Consider the following 17,794-nt stretch of genomic DNA (forward strand, 5'->3'; position numbering starts at 1 on the left):
CATGAATTACAATGCGAAAAAATAGATAACAAAAAATTTAAAAGTACACTTGTGGATCATGCTGATATCAACAACCATAAGTTTGATTTTGACCATCCCCAAATCTTATTCCATTATAAGGAAAAGAAATCGAACGGATAAGATTTATGTTAATGAAACAATTTACAACATTTCAAAAAACTCACAAAAACAAAGTACAGTGCAAGAATGATACATCGTACATCTACCGGGACATCATAGCTACAAAAAAATTTCTTCAAGATAACAAACAATTATTAGTGTGTAGGGCAGATAAAGGAAACATTTCAGTGGTTTTGTTAAAAGAGGAATATGATAAAGAAGCAAAGAAAATTCTCAGTGATGAATCTCTATATGAAGAATTGGCATCGGTTTCGAACAACTATCACCATAGACATGTTTTTAAATTTATAAATTTATTAGAGAAAAAGGGACATATCAATAAAACCATATCATTAAATTTAAAAGTACAACATCCTTTAACCCCAAAGTTCTACTGCCTTCCAAAGATCCATAAACCTAATTGCCCATTTAGACCAATTGTTTCCTACATTGATTCGCCATATTACTTCTTAGCAAAATATTTTTCAGATATTTTAAAGAATGTCACCATAGATTCTCCATACCGTTTAAATAACTCTTTCCAGTTAATAGAACACATAAAACTTAAAGTAATTCCTCCTGATTGTTCCTTTATGAGTCTTGACGTCATTAATTTATTTAATAATCTTCCGCATTATCTAATTATTACAGCTATAAAGAAAAGATGGATGCAAATAGTTGAATTCACTTGTTTACCGATGGAAATTTTTATTTCAGGAATAGAATTACTTTTAAAAGCATCATACTTCACTTTTAATAAAAAATATTATACGATGAAGAGAGGTTGTCCAATGGGCAGCCCATTAAGTCCTGTTTTGGCGGATTTAGTATTACAAGATTTGGAAAATCATGTCTTAAATTCTTTACCTTCCAAACCTATGGTTTATTTCAGATATGTCGATGACACATTAATATTACTTAATAAAAAAGATATAGATAATGTTTTCAACAAATTCAATGAGTACAATTCTTTTTTACAATTCACTCAGGAACTTGAAAATGATTCGACGTTACATTTTCTTGACGTAAAACTCATTAATAGAGGCGGTGTATGTTATACAGACTGGTACAGAAAAGATAGTTGGTCCGGGAGATACATTAATTTTAATTCGCATGTTCCTCTCAATATAAAAATTTCTACCATTCTAAATCTTGTAGATCACGCTATTTTATTATCTGATCCTCTGTTTTATGATACAAACATAAAATTAGTTAAAACGATCCTACTTGGCAATAATTTTCCATATAAGTTAATTTGTCCAATTATTAAAAATAGAGTCGCAAAATTACTTGAACCTTTTGATAAGAAACCGGAAGAGCCTGGCAAAACAAGTGTTCCTGAAAAAACTTTTTTCATTAATTTTCCATATCTTGACAATAATTTTAACCAATTATCAAAAAGACTTTTCAAAAAACACAATATTCGTATTACTTTTTCTCCATTGAAACAATTAAAATTTTTATATTCCAACATTAAAGATGAAACTCCTTTAACAAAAAAGAAAGATATAGTTTATAAAGTAAATTGTTTGGATTGTAATTGCTCTTATATTGGCCAGACCTGCCAGAACTTAGAAAAAAGACTCAGGCAACATGAATTACAATGCGAAAAAATAGATAACAAAAAATTTAAAAGTACACTTGTGGATCATGCTAATATCAACAACCATAAGTTTGATTTTGACCATCCCCAAATCTTATTCCATGAAAAAGACTTATTTAAACGGAGCATGGCAAAATCAATGTTAATAGTTCGGACGAACAATAGCATAAATCTGAGAACCGACACAAATATTTTACATGACACTTATATAAACATCATTAATAATTTATAATTTTTTCATTTATCTTATTCTTTTCAATAAATTAATCTGTTTTTTCATATTTATCGATTTTTGTATGCGAGCGCTTTCCTATTGTTTACATTTCAATGTCACCCATCCTGTCTCCGTTAGATACTTCAGATTTGTTTCGAATAATTCTGTAAATGTCACATGTCAGTTAGTACCGTGTCAAGCATTGATTGAAACAATTGTCACTTGCCAATGCAAGGAATAGTTGATGTTTTATATTAAAAAGTCAAAATATAGTTTTAAATCAAATATTAAAGAATGTTTAGTAATAAGTAACTGTTATTGAAATTACACTGATGATGAGGTACACCATGGTCTCGAAACGTTTGTAATCATAAAATAAAATTGTGTTAAAAAATCTGAGTGCTGTTTTGTTCATATTAAACATTTAATATTCGTTCCACTCATATCATAAAATTCTATATATATATATATATATATATATATATATATATCTTGATAGTTTTTTCGACGTTGAAACATATTTCAAAGTAACTAGCAGCCCATTCGTCGAAATAAAAAAGGTATAAAATTTTCATTCGCGTTCCATTAAAATTTCTGTCATTATCTCTCTTATAGACAGGGCTATTTTACTAAGTAACAGTATGTTTTGGGAAAAAAATTTGACCCTTATTCGTTCCGTTCTCAAAGACAATAGTTACCCTTCGCACTTGGTCAACAACATCATTAATAATAGATTAATTTATTTACAAATGAATTCTAATAATTCATTTTCACCTTCCTGTTCAAATTCAATAGCTTCCTCTTCCGCCCAATACAAAGGAACTATCTGTTTGCCTTTTTTAAGCAATTTTTCGTATTTTTTAAAAAAGTTATTTTCTTCAGAAGGTTTCCGATTAGTTTTTAGTTTTGATAATACTTTTAATTGCCTTTTTTCGATTCTTAAGTCTGGAACCCCGTCTGATAGGGTCACCGATTCTGTTTACAGGTTGGATTGCAATGATTGCAATATGTGTTATATTGGAGAAAGTTCCCAGTATATTTATAAGAGAGTTAATCAACATATTTATAATTCAAAAAATCCAAACCAATTCAAAACGATGTTTTCAGATCATATGCTCAATCTCAATCACACTTTTAACACTTCACATCCTGTTATTCTTTATATCGAAAAAAATAGTGACCTTAGAAAATTTGCTGAATCCTTTTTTATTTCATTAAATTCCTCCTCTTGTGTTAACAAACGCAATTCATCCCACCTTTTACATGATAGTTACCAGATAGTTATTATTGAAATAATTCAGTCGAGTCTAGATGCTCGGTATGGGCGTGCTTCTAGCTTCACAATGATGTATTTCATAACTTTTAGTCAAATTAGTTTTCAAATCTTTTAGTTATTCATAATTTTTTCTAAAAAATGTTTTTTTCTTAATATGTTATTAAGTTTAATTTTTAAAATAAATTTTTGTTGAGTGTTTTTGTCCTGTGGTGTGTATAATGTTTCTTTATGCTATAATTAATTTTTATTGTTGTTTATATTAGTTAATAAAATTTTCAAATTATTGTAGTTGCTGAATGATGACACGCATCTTGTGTCGAAACGTATAAATAAAAGTTTTTATACTTTATACATTTTTTATTTCGACGAATGGGCTGCTAGTTACTTTGAAATATATATATATATATATATATATATATATATAATAATAATAATAATAATAATAAATGGTAGTCTGCCCGAAGGCAGGTCCACCACAACAAATGACTTCCTTGTCCTTCATCCCATTACCACTATTGTCTATCCCCCCTTTTTTTTCATGTATTTTCCTTTCCAAACTTTTGTTTCCATGCTTCTTGATCGTGTGCTTCGGCTTTCAGTTCCCTGCATTTTCTCTTCTCGCGTAAGTCGTCAATCGTCTGCATTCTTCTTCTTCCCATTCCTTTTGTTCCTTCTATTATATATATATATATATATATATATAGATATATATATATATATATATATATATATATATACGAGTATATATTGAGTAAGTTCTTCAAGGGCATACATCAAATAAAAGGCAAAGATTTAGAAGTTAATCTTTAATTTTTCCAAACGTTTCGACATAGTATTTTATGTCATCGTCAGTGGATCTACAGAATGAATATTGAAAAATTAATTAATAATTAATATTAATTAATAAAAATTAATATAAACTAGGAAAAAATGACAGAAATTGGAAAAAGAACTATAGATATAAGTAATATAATTATAACAATAACAATTATACTTAACAGATAGATAAACAAGAGAAATGAAAAGTAAAAAGAAATATATACAAACATACAAAAGCGTAATATATATATACATAAATATACACACAAACAAACATGTATATATGATATACATGTACAAACACGTACACATATACATATATACATACAACTAATACATACGCACATGTACATATGTATATATACACATATACATATACAAACATATATATATATATATATATATATATATACATATATATATATATACATATATACATACATACATACATATATATGCAATACAGACACATACACATATATTATAGACAACGAAGCTAACTTACATAAATATGGTCTTACATCAGCAGCTAGCGCAAGGCACATAATTTTGCACTATCATATATACACTAACTTGTTTTTTTATTTTGTTGAACAGAGCATAGCAAAATATATGTGAAATATATAATATATTTTGCACAGAGAACGTAGTTTATGTGACCGAGCCCGAGGCTGTAATAACATGTGTTTAAAAATTATTTGAAGAGACCGTTTGAGGGAATAGTTGGCGGGTTTTTTACAATCAGTGTTTCGAAGTATGGGTGAGAGGCTAAGAATCAAAGTTCGGGATCGGACCGCGTAAGGGTAGGTTTACAGGTTCGGAATTACGTAGGTTAAGAGGAAACAAATTTGGAAATATTATTAAGTATCACCTGATAATTTTCACAGAGTAAGGAGGCATCATGGCGTTTATTAACGCAAGATTTAGAAATGCTGATTAGACAAGATTCAGCAAATCTTCTTTGAATAATGTTCCGTTCGTGATAAAGTATACTAGTATATATATATATATATATATATATATATATTATTGTCTATTCTCTATATTTATTTGTCAGGAATCTATAACTTAAAATAACAACACGGTGCAGTAATCTTTAACTTTTATTTAATATCTCACCAGTCCGTCTCTCCGCGTTCACTCTGTACAACTCTCTGACCCCCCAATCGCCCTCGATTGACTAACAAAAAAAATCTACTTAGCGAAATATACAAACTCACATCATAATACATTATTTTACAAGTTTTTACCACATTACATAATTCGGATTTTCATGCATCTTCTTGAAGTTTGTTCGGGAAATTTTCTAGAATTTTTAGATTCATAGAAATATAGTTAGATTGTAGAAATAAATGGAAAAAATTACAAAAAACCGCTTATCATTGTTTGACCTTGAAAATATTTAAGGCATGGTTTGACATTAAACATTAAATTAAAAACAAATGAAGACTGTCATTTGCCAAACATTTTTATTCACTTATAGGCTAAGGCAATATTAAAATTTAATAAATTCATGATTATAAATAAGGAAAATGTAATGTCTGCATTATTATTGCCGAAAAGCATCTGAGATGTGCCAAAAATTAGAACAATATAAGATTTACAGTCAATATGCGTCTAACAGGTGATGCAGTCTGCGCATGCGTCCGTCATTTGACAGATTATTATTTTTTTACTTTCAAATGCAGTCGTGTATAGCTTTACTTTACTAAATCACAATACAAAAATAATTTACTTATTCGAAAAATTATTCAGAAGTTTTATTGTGTCAAAAATTCAAATGTTTGGCATTGAATACGGAATATTTACTCAAGTCAATGGAGCGTTTTGGGTCGGAATATTTTTAATGTGCTCAAGTTTAAAAGTGAAATTAAATTAGACTTCTTTGCCACTTTCCCGGGGGGGGGGGGAGATGACATCCCTTTTCAGTGGTGCAATTGTATCTTTTTCAAAATAACGTCGGATATTGATAGAAGAACTATTTAGAAGAGAAAAATGTTTAATTTTTTAAAAATACAATTACTTATCAAGTTACTGGCTACTAAAAATTTGTTTCTTTTTTGCGTTTTTCAACGTTTTTTGCTAATATCTTCAAAAATATATTTTAACAATATAAAGCTAGATATGAATATGGGTTTTTATAGTGCTCAAAATAAGCTTTAAAATAAGTACTTCTGCGTGTAAAATGAGTGATCTATCGTACAAATAAAAGACGCACCCAATGTTTTTTTTTTTCATTTAAATCAAAGAGTTTTGTGAGTGCAATTTTCACCAAAATTAAAAATAATCGTTTTCCATCTAGAATTAACTTGGTTTAAGAGATCTTGACGGATTCTAGAAAATACCACAACTTTAGTGCAAACGATTTTAAAAAAAACTCATGATTTCATGATAAAAAATCGATTTAAGAAAAGAACCAATTTCTCATTATAATATCTCTGAAAAAATATGTATAAAAGTATAAATATGAAAATTCAAAGTATTTTTCTGAGTAATTATTGCTTTTTAATATTTTTCTGTTACACAAATATTGACAGAGGTATGATTGTTTAAGGGGGGAAGTCCGTATAGACGCATGAAAATAGGTCATATTTTAAAAATATTTTTAAACGTGATGGAATTATTTTATTGTTTTTAAACTTTGACATAACTTTATTTAAAAAAAATTAATTTTTTTTTTAAAATGGCGGCTCAGGATAACTTTTTGTGGACTGCCTCCGGCGCGAGGTCCCAAACTGCTCCATTTCTCACTCTATATAATTTAAAAAAACCTATACAATTAAAAAAAGAATAAAATTCAATGAAAAACAAGCCTTAGAAAAAAAAACTGAATTTTTGGCTATTTTCTTGACATTTTGGACTCCAGAAAATACTTTATCAAGGCGAAAGATATAAAGATTTAGGTTTATCCTTCCGATAATAATATAGAGAAAAGCCTCACCAAATTTCAGACAAATCGATACATAACTTTTTGAGTTACAACACGAGCAGTTTTTGAAAACACAGTTTTGAGATAATCGCGTTTAAAGATTTAGTAAAGGAAAATTACCAGTTTTAGTTACTTACCGATTAATCTGCAATCCCAGGTCTATACAATAGTCCTTCCTTATCTTCAAAAGCTGATTTTCTGTAAGTTGTTGTTGTTTGCGAGCTGTACGAGCATCTTTTATTTGTGAAAGCTTCCTACGATCCTGTCAAGTTATTCGCGCATCATCAGTATTGTCAGCATTATGCTTTAGCATAAGTACCAACAGTCAAATTCAGAAGGTTCATTATTCTTAATATTGAACTAAAACCTTCAATAAATATCCTAGCTGCAATATATGGTGAAATTTCAACTACCCTTAGTCCACAATGTGGGTGTGTTGGTGATAATGCGACTATAGTCGCCAAACTGTCGCGTTAAACTTTCATTCGCGTTCTGCGTATGATCACCAAGGCATCGTTCAAATAAATCGTCTTTTGACAAATCTTCATAAATTGGTGAAAGATGCTGTTTCATTTCTTTACCAAGTAATGGAGCTGAATCTACGTCTAGAGGATCTTGACCACTGGCACTTTCATTATGACTTGTACTGGCGTCAATTTTTTCACCTGCTTTATTGGTAAACTGATTGCCCTGATAACGTCTTTTTTAGTGTGATTTTGTGCAATATTACTTCGCTTACCTTTTAGATAATTCGGCATTTTTACGTATTGAAATGGACTGAACACTACGAATTTTCCAGCTAAACTAACTATATTTTTCGACTAACTTTTGTTCGTATACCAATATTACACATGTACTAAGGTACATAGAAGTCTTCCGGTTGTAGGACAAAAGAAGTATTTCTAGTTATTATAATGGAAGAGACCTTTATCACTTGAAATTTAACAATACGCTTGATCGCTTGACAATGCGCACTGCGGCTCGCCCCGTTATGTTTAAATAAAGGCACTATAAAAGTTAAATGTGTGTTTAACATTTTTGATGTGGTCTTTAATCATGATTTGGCTTTGGTTGGGGTTTTTAGAATCATTGTCATGTTGTTTAAGTCTTTTTATCAGATTTTGTCCAGTTTCACCCACATAAGTAGAAGGGCAGTTATTGCAATTTATTTTGTAGACAATATTGGACGACCTTTCTAAGCTAGTGGGCGAATTGAGATTTGAATAAAGTGAAATGAGGGTTAAATCTATATTGCAAGTTAACCTGATGTCTACCTTATGGAAAAGTTTTTTCCACACTGGGAAAAGATAAACGGTGCCGATAAAATTATTGTCTTTAGAATTTTTTACTGATGAAAAAGAAGAATTCGTATTGTTGAGAGTTTTGAGTTTATTGGTGCTGACGGAGTTAATGAGGTGCGGAGGATATGAGTTGTTGATTAAAGTCGTGCGGATGAGAGATAAGTTAGACGGCCAAAATTGTTTGTCTGAGAGTAGGATGGCACGGTCGACTAAATTAATAATAGTACCTATATTCATGCTAGAGGGGTGGTAAGTATGATAGTTTAAATACCTACCTGACCAAATAGGTTTTTGGAACCAATTAGTGATAATTCGATTGTCTGTGGTTTTTATATTTTTTACGTCTAAAAAGCTGATAGAATTGTCTTGTTCTTTTTCAAACGAAAAGGGAAGATGCTCGTTAAATGAGTTAAAACTATGAAGTAAAAGTTCGAAATTTTTAACAGGAACACAGGTAAGAATGTCATCAACGTATCTGTAATGAAAATGAAGGTCTAGATTATAGGAGTTAAAAACTTTCAACTCTAAGTGTTGTAAAGCATTTTCTGTGAGCGCTGGAGATATAGGAGAGCCCATAGATGTGTCAAAGATTTGAAGGTAAAAATGGTCGTTGAATTTGAAATAAGTATTAGAAACTATGAATTTTATTGACACTAATACAGTGATAACGTTGTATGACATGTATATTTTCTTCGATTTCTAGTCCTTGTTTATTTAAGTCTGGAGCTGTAATGGTGTTATAAAATCTTGTATGAACTATATTTTTAAGATTTGAAGATATGACATTGTAATTATATTGAAACTTTGTGAGTGTTATCTTGTATTTGTTTTCTGCTTCAATAAAAGCAGTAACAAGTATAGGGTTTCTTTGTGTCGCCAGTATGGACAATTTTGTTCATTGCTGGCTTGTTGAACTTTTTTTTATCGCTTCAATGTTGTTGTATTTTAATCTTTCTATGATGAAATTAGATGACAAAAGTTTTCTCCTTAAGTGTAGAGCATATATAGAAAAAGCATAGAAAAAGCTGTTTGCAAATTGTTATTGAAACTTTCATGTCCATACCATAGTTCATGCGAGTTAACACTCTCAGGATGTTTAATGTGTTTTTGCATTTTTGTGTTAGGTTCTCGATATGGGATGCTCATCGCAATTTATTATCAACAATCAGTCCAAGACATTTTTTGATTGGTTGTATTTTCAGAGTGTAACTGCATAATCTAATATCGTTGATCGCAATCGGATCTCTTTGTTTACAGAAAAAAGTTACAGTACTTTTATTTTCAGAGAAATTGAAAAACCTAGTGAAACGCCAATTTTGAAAAGAGTCCATAGTCAACTCCATTTTTGGTATAACTTCGTCTAATGTAGTTCTATTGTGAAATAAAATATATCGTCTGCAATTGTAAAATTTGGGTGTCCTAACCCAGCGCATTTTTTAAGTTTGCTATGTATGAATTGAATAGCATTGGGCTGAGAACTGATCCTTGGGGTAGACCTTTTATCATTTTGTGTGGTCCCAGTCGATTATTATTCTATCTGAGAATTATGTTGCGATCAGATATTAGGTTATGCATTTGTACGATAAATCTTTTTGGTAATTTTAACTCAAATAGTAATTTTATTAGAATCGGTATTTGAACACTATTGTAAGCATTTTCCAGGTCTATATTAGCAGTCATCACGCATTTATTTCTCGCTAGGTTATCACGAATTTCATATACTAGATAAGTAGTCATATCGCCTGTACCTCATTGTTTCTAAATACTTGCATATTGTTGGGAAGAATGTTGTTGTGCTCGAGCCACCACTCCATTCTTTTTATAATAAGGCGTTCAATAGTTTAGAAATGCATGAAGCTAAAGCAATAGGTCGGTAAGATTCTATAAGTCGCATTCTTGTTTGGTTTTTGAATTGGTTCTGTAATGTAGGTCTTCCAGTCTATAGATACTTTTTTGTCCAAATGTCATTTTTCAAAAATTTTAAAAAGGAAAATTATTTTACCTTTGATAGAAAGGTGGTGTAGCATTGGATAGTGTATATTGTCATTACCTGTGCAGAGTTTTTATTCTTTTTTAACGCCAATCTTAATTCATTAATGGTAAAGGGACCTTCTAAGTCGTCCACTTTTTCTGTATCACTTTTCTGTATCTTTTACCATATCTTTATATGGATCTATATCTATAATTATGGATTTAAGAAATTGATCCGCTAAGTTATCAAGAAATAAATTATTATGAACGGATCCATTTTTTAATGTTCTTTTACTATGCCCTACCTATTTGTTTCGGTGTGGAGGTTCTTGTCATAGAATTACAAAAATCTGTCCAGTTATTGATTTTTTTATTTTTGAAAATAAATCTGCATTTAGCTAACGTTTATATCTTATATAATTATCTAACTTTGGAAGTTTCTTGTAGTTCTTGATTGCTTCCAACTTTAATTTTTTAACGATGTCGCATTCTTTGTGCCACCATGGATATATATATATATATATATATATATATATATATATATATATATATATATTAAAAAGGTCTAGTAATCGGACATGACATCAATAAAAAACATGATTTTTTTTTCAGAAATTCATTTTAAATCCATACGTTTTGGCTATAATCCTAGCCTTCATTCAGTGGAACTAAAAATAAAATTAAAAACTAAAACAATCGAATTGGAGTGAAAACAAAAAATAAAATAGTAAATAGTACTTACAATTAGTTAATTTTAATGTTACATTGGAAAATTTTAATAATCCATGGTATCAAGATATGGTAATGCACTACACTATGTATTATAAAACATTAAACTTGTAATTTTGGTATTTATAATTTTATAATTTTTGTAATCGTGGTAATATCATAAATTTGAATTTGTCTTCTTACTATGAGTTGACGACGATACCAACTTTTTGCTGTCGTTGAACACCTCTATTGTGGCTGCTAAATCATTTTTGATAGTTTCCATTGTGGCGGTATATTTCTTATTACATGTATTTTGTGCTCCTTGACCTCTTGTATATTTTTTTCTATAATTTTATCATTAATACGACTTCTTTTAATATGCTTCTTCTTCTTCTTTTTCTTTTTTATTTTATTCGAAGCAGTTTTTATTTCTTCTTCGTTAATTATTTTGATATCTTCTTGTTTGTTGAATATCTTCGATTTGTGGAACCGCATCTTGGATGTCTTCAAATTCAGCCATTCGTATTTTCAAATTTTCTTCATCTTCATCTTCATCTAATATTTCTGCAGCAATTGTCGTCAATTCTTCGGTTTCAGGGTTTTGAGTTAATATTTTCATAGATTCCATTTTGTCTGTAACTAGACAACTTTCTTCATATATTGATTTTTGGCGAATTTTTTCACATTTTGAAATGTGGTGTCCTCTTTTCTTGCAATATCTGCATACAACGTAGCGGTTATATTGTTTGTCATAGGTGATATTTAAATACTTTTCCTCTTTGATGGCAATATTCTTAGCATCCTCAAGATTTTTTTTGTCTCCTTTAACAATAGTTTTTATTTCCAACTGGAGGCCTTCAATGAAAACTGTTAGAGCTAAGTCACAATGTGAGGCATAAATTATTTCCTTTTTTGAAAAATAACATTCAATATAAATTAACATTAGCAAATCATCAATTCTTTCAGCATATTTCTAAGTTGTTTCGGCATTTTTTCTTGTCATTGTAGCTAGTTCATAATGTAAATCTGTAATTGATCTAGGATCTTTAAATTTTTTTTATTAAAATTGGTTTAATATCTTCCCATAACTTATTATCAGACCACTTCATGCAATTAAATGCTGATCCATATAATCTACTAGGAGCAATTTTAGATATTTCATAAATTTCAAAATTAACGTCTTCTACAATTGAATATATTATGCTTATATACCTAAAGAGATTATACGAATTACCATCAAATTGAGGTATAGTTTCAATAGCTAACTTGATTCTGATTTCGCTTATTGCCTCACTATATTCAACATCTTGCACAAATCCTGAAGAAATAGGTTCTATCTTGAGAGAGTGATGTTGTCCAATTTGCTTATTGTAAATCCGAGTTGTGGCGGCTATTTAACTCGATGTCCCCAGATGAAAATCCTTCTGCACTGCGAGGGAAATATTCCACCGCTGCCACCATGAACTGTATTTGTGGGGTTGTTTGGATCACTTCTGTGATTATGGGAGGTTGGTTGGTAGCTGGAGCTGAGCGGTTGATTAAATAAAAACACTGGTTCTTGGTTGATCTTGATATTTTATTGTTTACTATTTTTACAATTAAATAATTTGTTTGATAACCCTTTGGTTATCGATAAACAAAGACTACATTTTTTTAAGTATCTCAACAGTAAGCCTGACTTGACTCCTGACTTCTGACTGCCTAACTAAATCTTAATTTCTTCTTATATACTGAATGATTGTACATAAAACGTGATTCCAAAATCTAACAGTAAAGATGGAAGAATTTCGGATAACCTTCAAATAGCACGTAGTGCTTTAACAATAAATAATGAATTATATTTGTGATTATAAAATAATATATATATATATATACTAGATGACCCGACAGACGTCGTCTTGTACCCGTGTCTACGTTTTTTTAATATACTAATATTTATACCGTTCAGATAAAAATAATCATTATTGCTTTTCGAATTACTATTTACACCAATATATGAGTGATGTTGAATGTAGATCTGTTTTAAATAAAATGATTATTCTCAATTCCCACAGTTAATACTTTAATTATCCATTTAACACTAATCATACCAAGACTTGATATATACCTAATTCTACCATAGCGGGTCAAATGACCCGACTCTATGTTTCATGCTTGAATGTATGAAATATGGATATTAGGAAGAAAATAAAAATAAAAATTAAATTTATTATATTTAAACAAAATAGTATGTTGAGCATTTCTATTATAAAAGCAAAAATAAATATTTTAATTCATAGTTAATCTCATTTTTACGCATAATTGTGTCCATTGTACATTTTCCGCAAACATATTTTTTACATTTAGAGCAAATTTTGTTGGTTTTATTTTTTCTACAGTTTCCTATTTGACATCGCATACGTTTATAAGCATCTATAGTAGACTTAGCCAATGATACTTTCGTATTTGTTTCTTGTTTTGGTTGTTTACGGACTTCTCAAAAATCGGCGCCAAGTTCTTCTGCTAGCTTGGTAAAAAATCTTGTCGCGAAATATTTTCTCCTGTCGTTTGCTTGTACAAAATCCAGGCATTTATGCCAGCTAAATCAAGGATATTGAAAAAAAAAACTTGGAGAGGCTAATCAGGGAGATTCCACAAAAAGGAAATATTCAAATTATTTGCTCCATATGCAGCTCGAGCATCTAAAATTGCAATAAATGCAAATAATTTTTTTTAGATAAAGTCCAATCAGAACCTAACACTCTCTTTGCTTCTTCTATTGTGCATGTTCTTATATGGTTCATAATACGGTGATCAATTATCAATGAAAATGCAGTAATAACTTTACCTTCCATTATATGAATTTTTGCATATCCTGTTGGGCCTACTTCTTGCCTGAAAATGTTATGAAGTGGTGCTCTTCCAGGTGTGCCACCTAATTGCATTTGTTGCCAAACAGATCCATCATTCGCAATGTCTTGTTCATTTATTTCTACTTCACTTTCTTTCGAACCTGAGAGTATTCTTATCCTTTTTCGGCCACTACATACATTCACAATATTTTCCTCTTCATCGTCAGTATCTGTTGGATCAAACTCATTTTTATTTTCAACCAATATATCTTCATTTTCAGAAAATTCATCTTCACTAATTTCTGAAAACTCTTCGCCAATATTATTTATATCTTCTAAGAACTTGTACTGTCTTGTTTGCTTCGACATTTTTCTGGCTAAAAAATAACCTGTATTACTATAGCTATCAAAAACGCCATTTATAATAATTATTTATACTTTAAAAAAAAAATCTTTTCTTAATAATTCATGAGACTTCAATTTATTTTTTTGTTGCTTCTAAATGTGTCTTGATCTTCTTACCTTCTTTTATGTGTGTTATTTGATCACGTCGGGGTCACCAGTTATGGATGTAGTAGTCCTGGTGTGATACCAAAATGATCCAAATTGTAGACATAATAAATTCCATGAAATATAATGTTTTATATTTGGTTTATTTTATGTAAGATTACTACTGACAGCACTATGTGTAATCATATTTCTCGTTTATAAAATATAATTGGTATTTGCGTATTCACAATTGAAAAGAAAGGTTTCAAGAAAAATAATTTTGGAAATTAGACTCGGGAGAAACAAAAGCGAGATCAGATCTGACACTTGAATTTATTTTGTTTTCTCCGTGCTGTCACTATATGAGCCTATCTGTCCAGTAGAAATGCGATGCGTGTTGACAGGCCGCTACATATATATATATATATATATATATATATATATATATATATATATTCTTTTTCTAGTTTCTATTACCTTTTTTATCTTTTATATTTTGTTTGTTGTTAAGTGTTGCGTTTCTGTTGATTTTTCTCTTATATTTATAGTTTTTATACCAATCCACATATATTATAAATACCTAGTTATACTAATTTTTTATACTGTTTTTAGATCTACTGGATGACATTAAATTGAATGCCGAAACGTTTGGAATTAAAGATTAATTCATAAATCTTTGCTTTTTATTCTTTGATGCTCCACAAGAACTTATATATATATATATATATATATATATATATATATATAAACTATATATATATATATATATATATATATATATATATAAACTATCACGATATATATACGAGTATATATATATATATATATATATATATATATATATATATGGAGTATGTAAATTTGGTGTTGGTATATATTAAAACGAGTGTGTTGAGTCAGGCAATATCACCAAGTAATAAAACTAAAGCAATTGGGAAAACAGCATTATTTATCCATACGTTTCAGTCTTCGAGTTTAAAATATGTTCACCCCATTAAAATAAATATTTGAAATTTTCAGGGTGTTGAGAAGGACACAAATAAAGCATTGAAGTATTTTACTCAAGCTGGTGATCAAGGTTGGGTTGATGGACAGTTGCAACTAGGAAATATGTATTTTGGTATGACATTCATAATTATTTTAAAAAATTATATTTAGATTTTATTAGTAATATATGTCGAATTTGTTAATTATTCAATTTATAAGGTATAGTAAATAACTCGTAGCGTTTTACGAAAGATGGCGTCAGCCATCGATTTATAGGTACTCATTAAAAAAGTAAATATTCTGTTGGAATCTACTGACATAGTACATAGTTCAACATTTTGTTGTTGGGTTTGCAGCAATTGTTGTTTAGTATCATACATGTCTGGAAAACGTTTTTTTCTGGGAGTGTTACTTGTGCAAAGACATGGTATTTTAGTTGAAGTAAACGTTGAATAAGCTCTCGCTGAGCAAACACTCAGACACTACTTTGCGCGATTCTAGAATGAAATTTATCTTGAAAGACAAGAAACGTTCTGGACTATAGAAAAAGATGAAGATATTCAGGTAAAGCTCTTCAGAAAAAGCCCAAAGCGAATAAATAGGTAAACCTCGCACATAGGAAAGGTTCTGGCCAAAATCCTTACAAGATGACTCGAAAATAAGATTGAGCAGCACATGAGCGAAGACCAGTTTGGTTCAGGAAAAGGAAGAGGCACCAGGGACGCTATTGGAATACTGAGGATAATGTCGGACAGATGTCTCGACGTTAACGAGGACATATGCTTCTGTTTTATAGATTGGCAGAAAGCTTTTGACAGAGTCAACTGGAGTAAGCTTATGGGATTTTTAAAATCCATTAACGTCGATTGTAGGGATCGCAGGTTGATCCAGAATCTGTATATGGGACAGAAAGTAAAGGTTCAAATGAACCAGGGAGACACAAACAGCGTTGAAATAGGTAGAGGAGTGCGGCAAGGATGCTGTATGTCACCGATCCTATTCAACCTGTACGGAGAATGGCTCGTCAACGAGGCACTTAAGGGCGTAGGAGATTTTTCGATTGGAGGAAGAAAAATCACCTCCATAAAGTACGCTGATGATCTAGTAGTGCAAAACATGATGAACAGAATCGTCGAAATGGGTAAAAGATACGGAATGGAAATCAACATAAACAAGTCGAAAGTGATGAGAATCACAAAAACAAATAACCCTTTGAGGATAACGGTAGAAAATCGAGAATTGGAAGACGTGGATCCCCATACGGGAAAGTACCACGGGCCCAGGCTTGGCCCAACTATGTACAACTCTGGGCCAAGCTTGTAAGCCAAGCTTGGCCCAGCATTGGTAGAAATCTGGAGTGATAACGATGGGCCAAGCTTGGTTGCCAGGCTTGGTTGCCATGACTGAGCCAGGCTTGGGCTAGGCTCGATTACCATGACTGAGCCAGGCTTGGGCCAGGCTTGTAAGCCAAGCTTGGCCCAGCATTGGTAGATATGTGGAGTGATAACGATGGGCCAGGCTTGGTTGCCAGAACCGGGCCAGGCTTGGTTGCCATGACTGAGCCAGACTTGGGCTAGGCTCGATTACCATGACTGAGCCAGGCTTGGGCCAGGCTTGTAAGCCAAGCTTGGCCCAGCATTGGTAGAAATCTGGAGTGATAACGATGGGCCAGGCTTGGTTACCATGACTAAGCCAGGCTTGGGCTAGGCTCGATTACCACTACTGGGCCATGGTTATTTGCCATGACTGCGCCATCCTTAATTGCCACGACTGGGCCGGGCTCGGTTTCCGGAATGCAAATTAAATTATTTTTATTCTATAGACAAAAATGTAAGAGCTTATGAATTGGACAATGACGTTTATTGAACTTAAATAATCGGAATTAAAACGGACATTGTCTAATATTAAAATTTAATATAAGAGGTGTTCAGAATATTAGTTATAATTAAAATTCTTTTTCCTTTCAAAAGAACTACAAAAAAGAATTCTTTTTCCTTTCTGCCATTTTTTGCACATTTATCTTCGTATATCCAAAATGATAGGACCTGCCTTTGCCAAAAACTTTGTTTTTTGGATGATTCAAATTTGACGAATAATTGTATCCACACATACATACACACACCCACACATCCATTTTTTCTAGGTATGCCAAAATGTTCCGAAACCCTGAAATGTAAAGATAGGCAAAAAAAACCATTTCGATTTACGGGAAGTCAATAATACTAATAATAGTAGATATACATTGACAATAACTTACTTTTTATTTATATTTATAGTTAAATTACATTAAGTTAAATTAGTTAAATTTCATTATTAATAATACGTAATTAAATTACGTCCGCTGAGCATGTCCACCACCTTCTCTGTCTATTATTCGGTAACGATTGATATTTTGTCATAATGAATTCTGAAACAATAATAAACAACAACAATAATAATAATTATAATAATAATAGTTAATAAACAAATATTTAAATAAAACAATAACTTACCATAATTTTGTAAGGTTCAGTTTCTCTAAAACTTTTTTTCCTCGCCTTTTA

General features: G+C 30.7%; 1 protein-coding gene across 1 annotated transcript in view; it reads left to right on the forward strand.

Annotated features, from left to right (window-relative positions):
- The window catches only part of LOC113386796 (protein sel-1 homolog 1), a 225,599-nt gene that overhangs the window by 112,952 nt on the left and 94,853 nt on the right, over positions 1 to 17,794 (forward strand). The window contains exon 8 of the mRNA XM_026624551.1: positions 15,285 to 15,384. Within this exon, the coding sequence (XP_026480336.1) occupies positions 15,285 to 15,384 (100 nt within the window). The remainder of the gene's footprint in view (positions 1 to 15,284; positions 15,385 to 17,794) is intronic.

The sequence above is a fragment of the Ctenocephalides felis genome, unplaced genomic scaffold (assembly GCF_003426905.1).
Source record: "Ctenocephalides felis isolate EL2017-DRISC unplaced genomic scaffold, ASM342690v1 CF-g0.4_SCAFFOLD_03571, whole genome shotgun sequence".
NCBI classification, from domain to species: domain Eukaryota; kingdom Metazoa; phylum Arthropoda; class Insecta; order Siphonaptera; family Pulicidae; genus Ctenocephalides; species Ctenocephalides felis.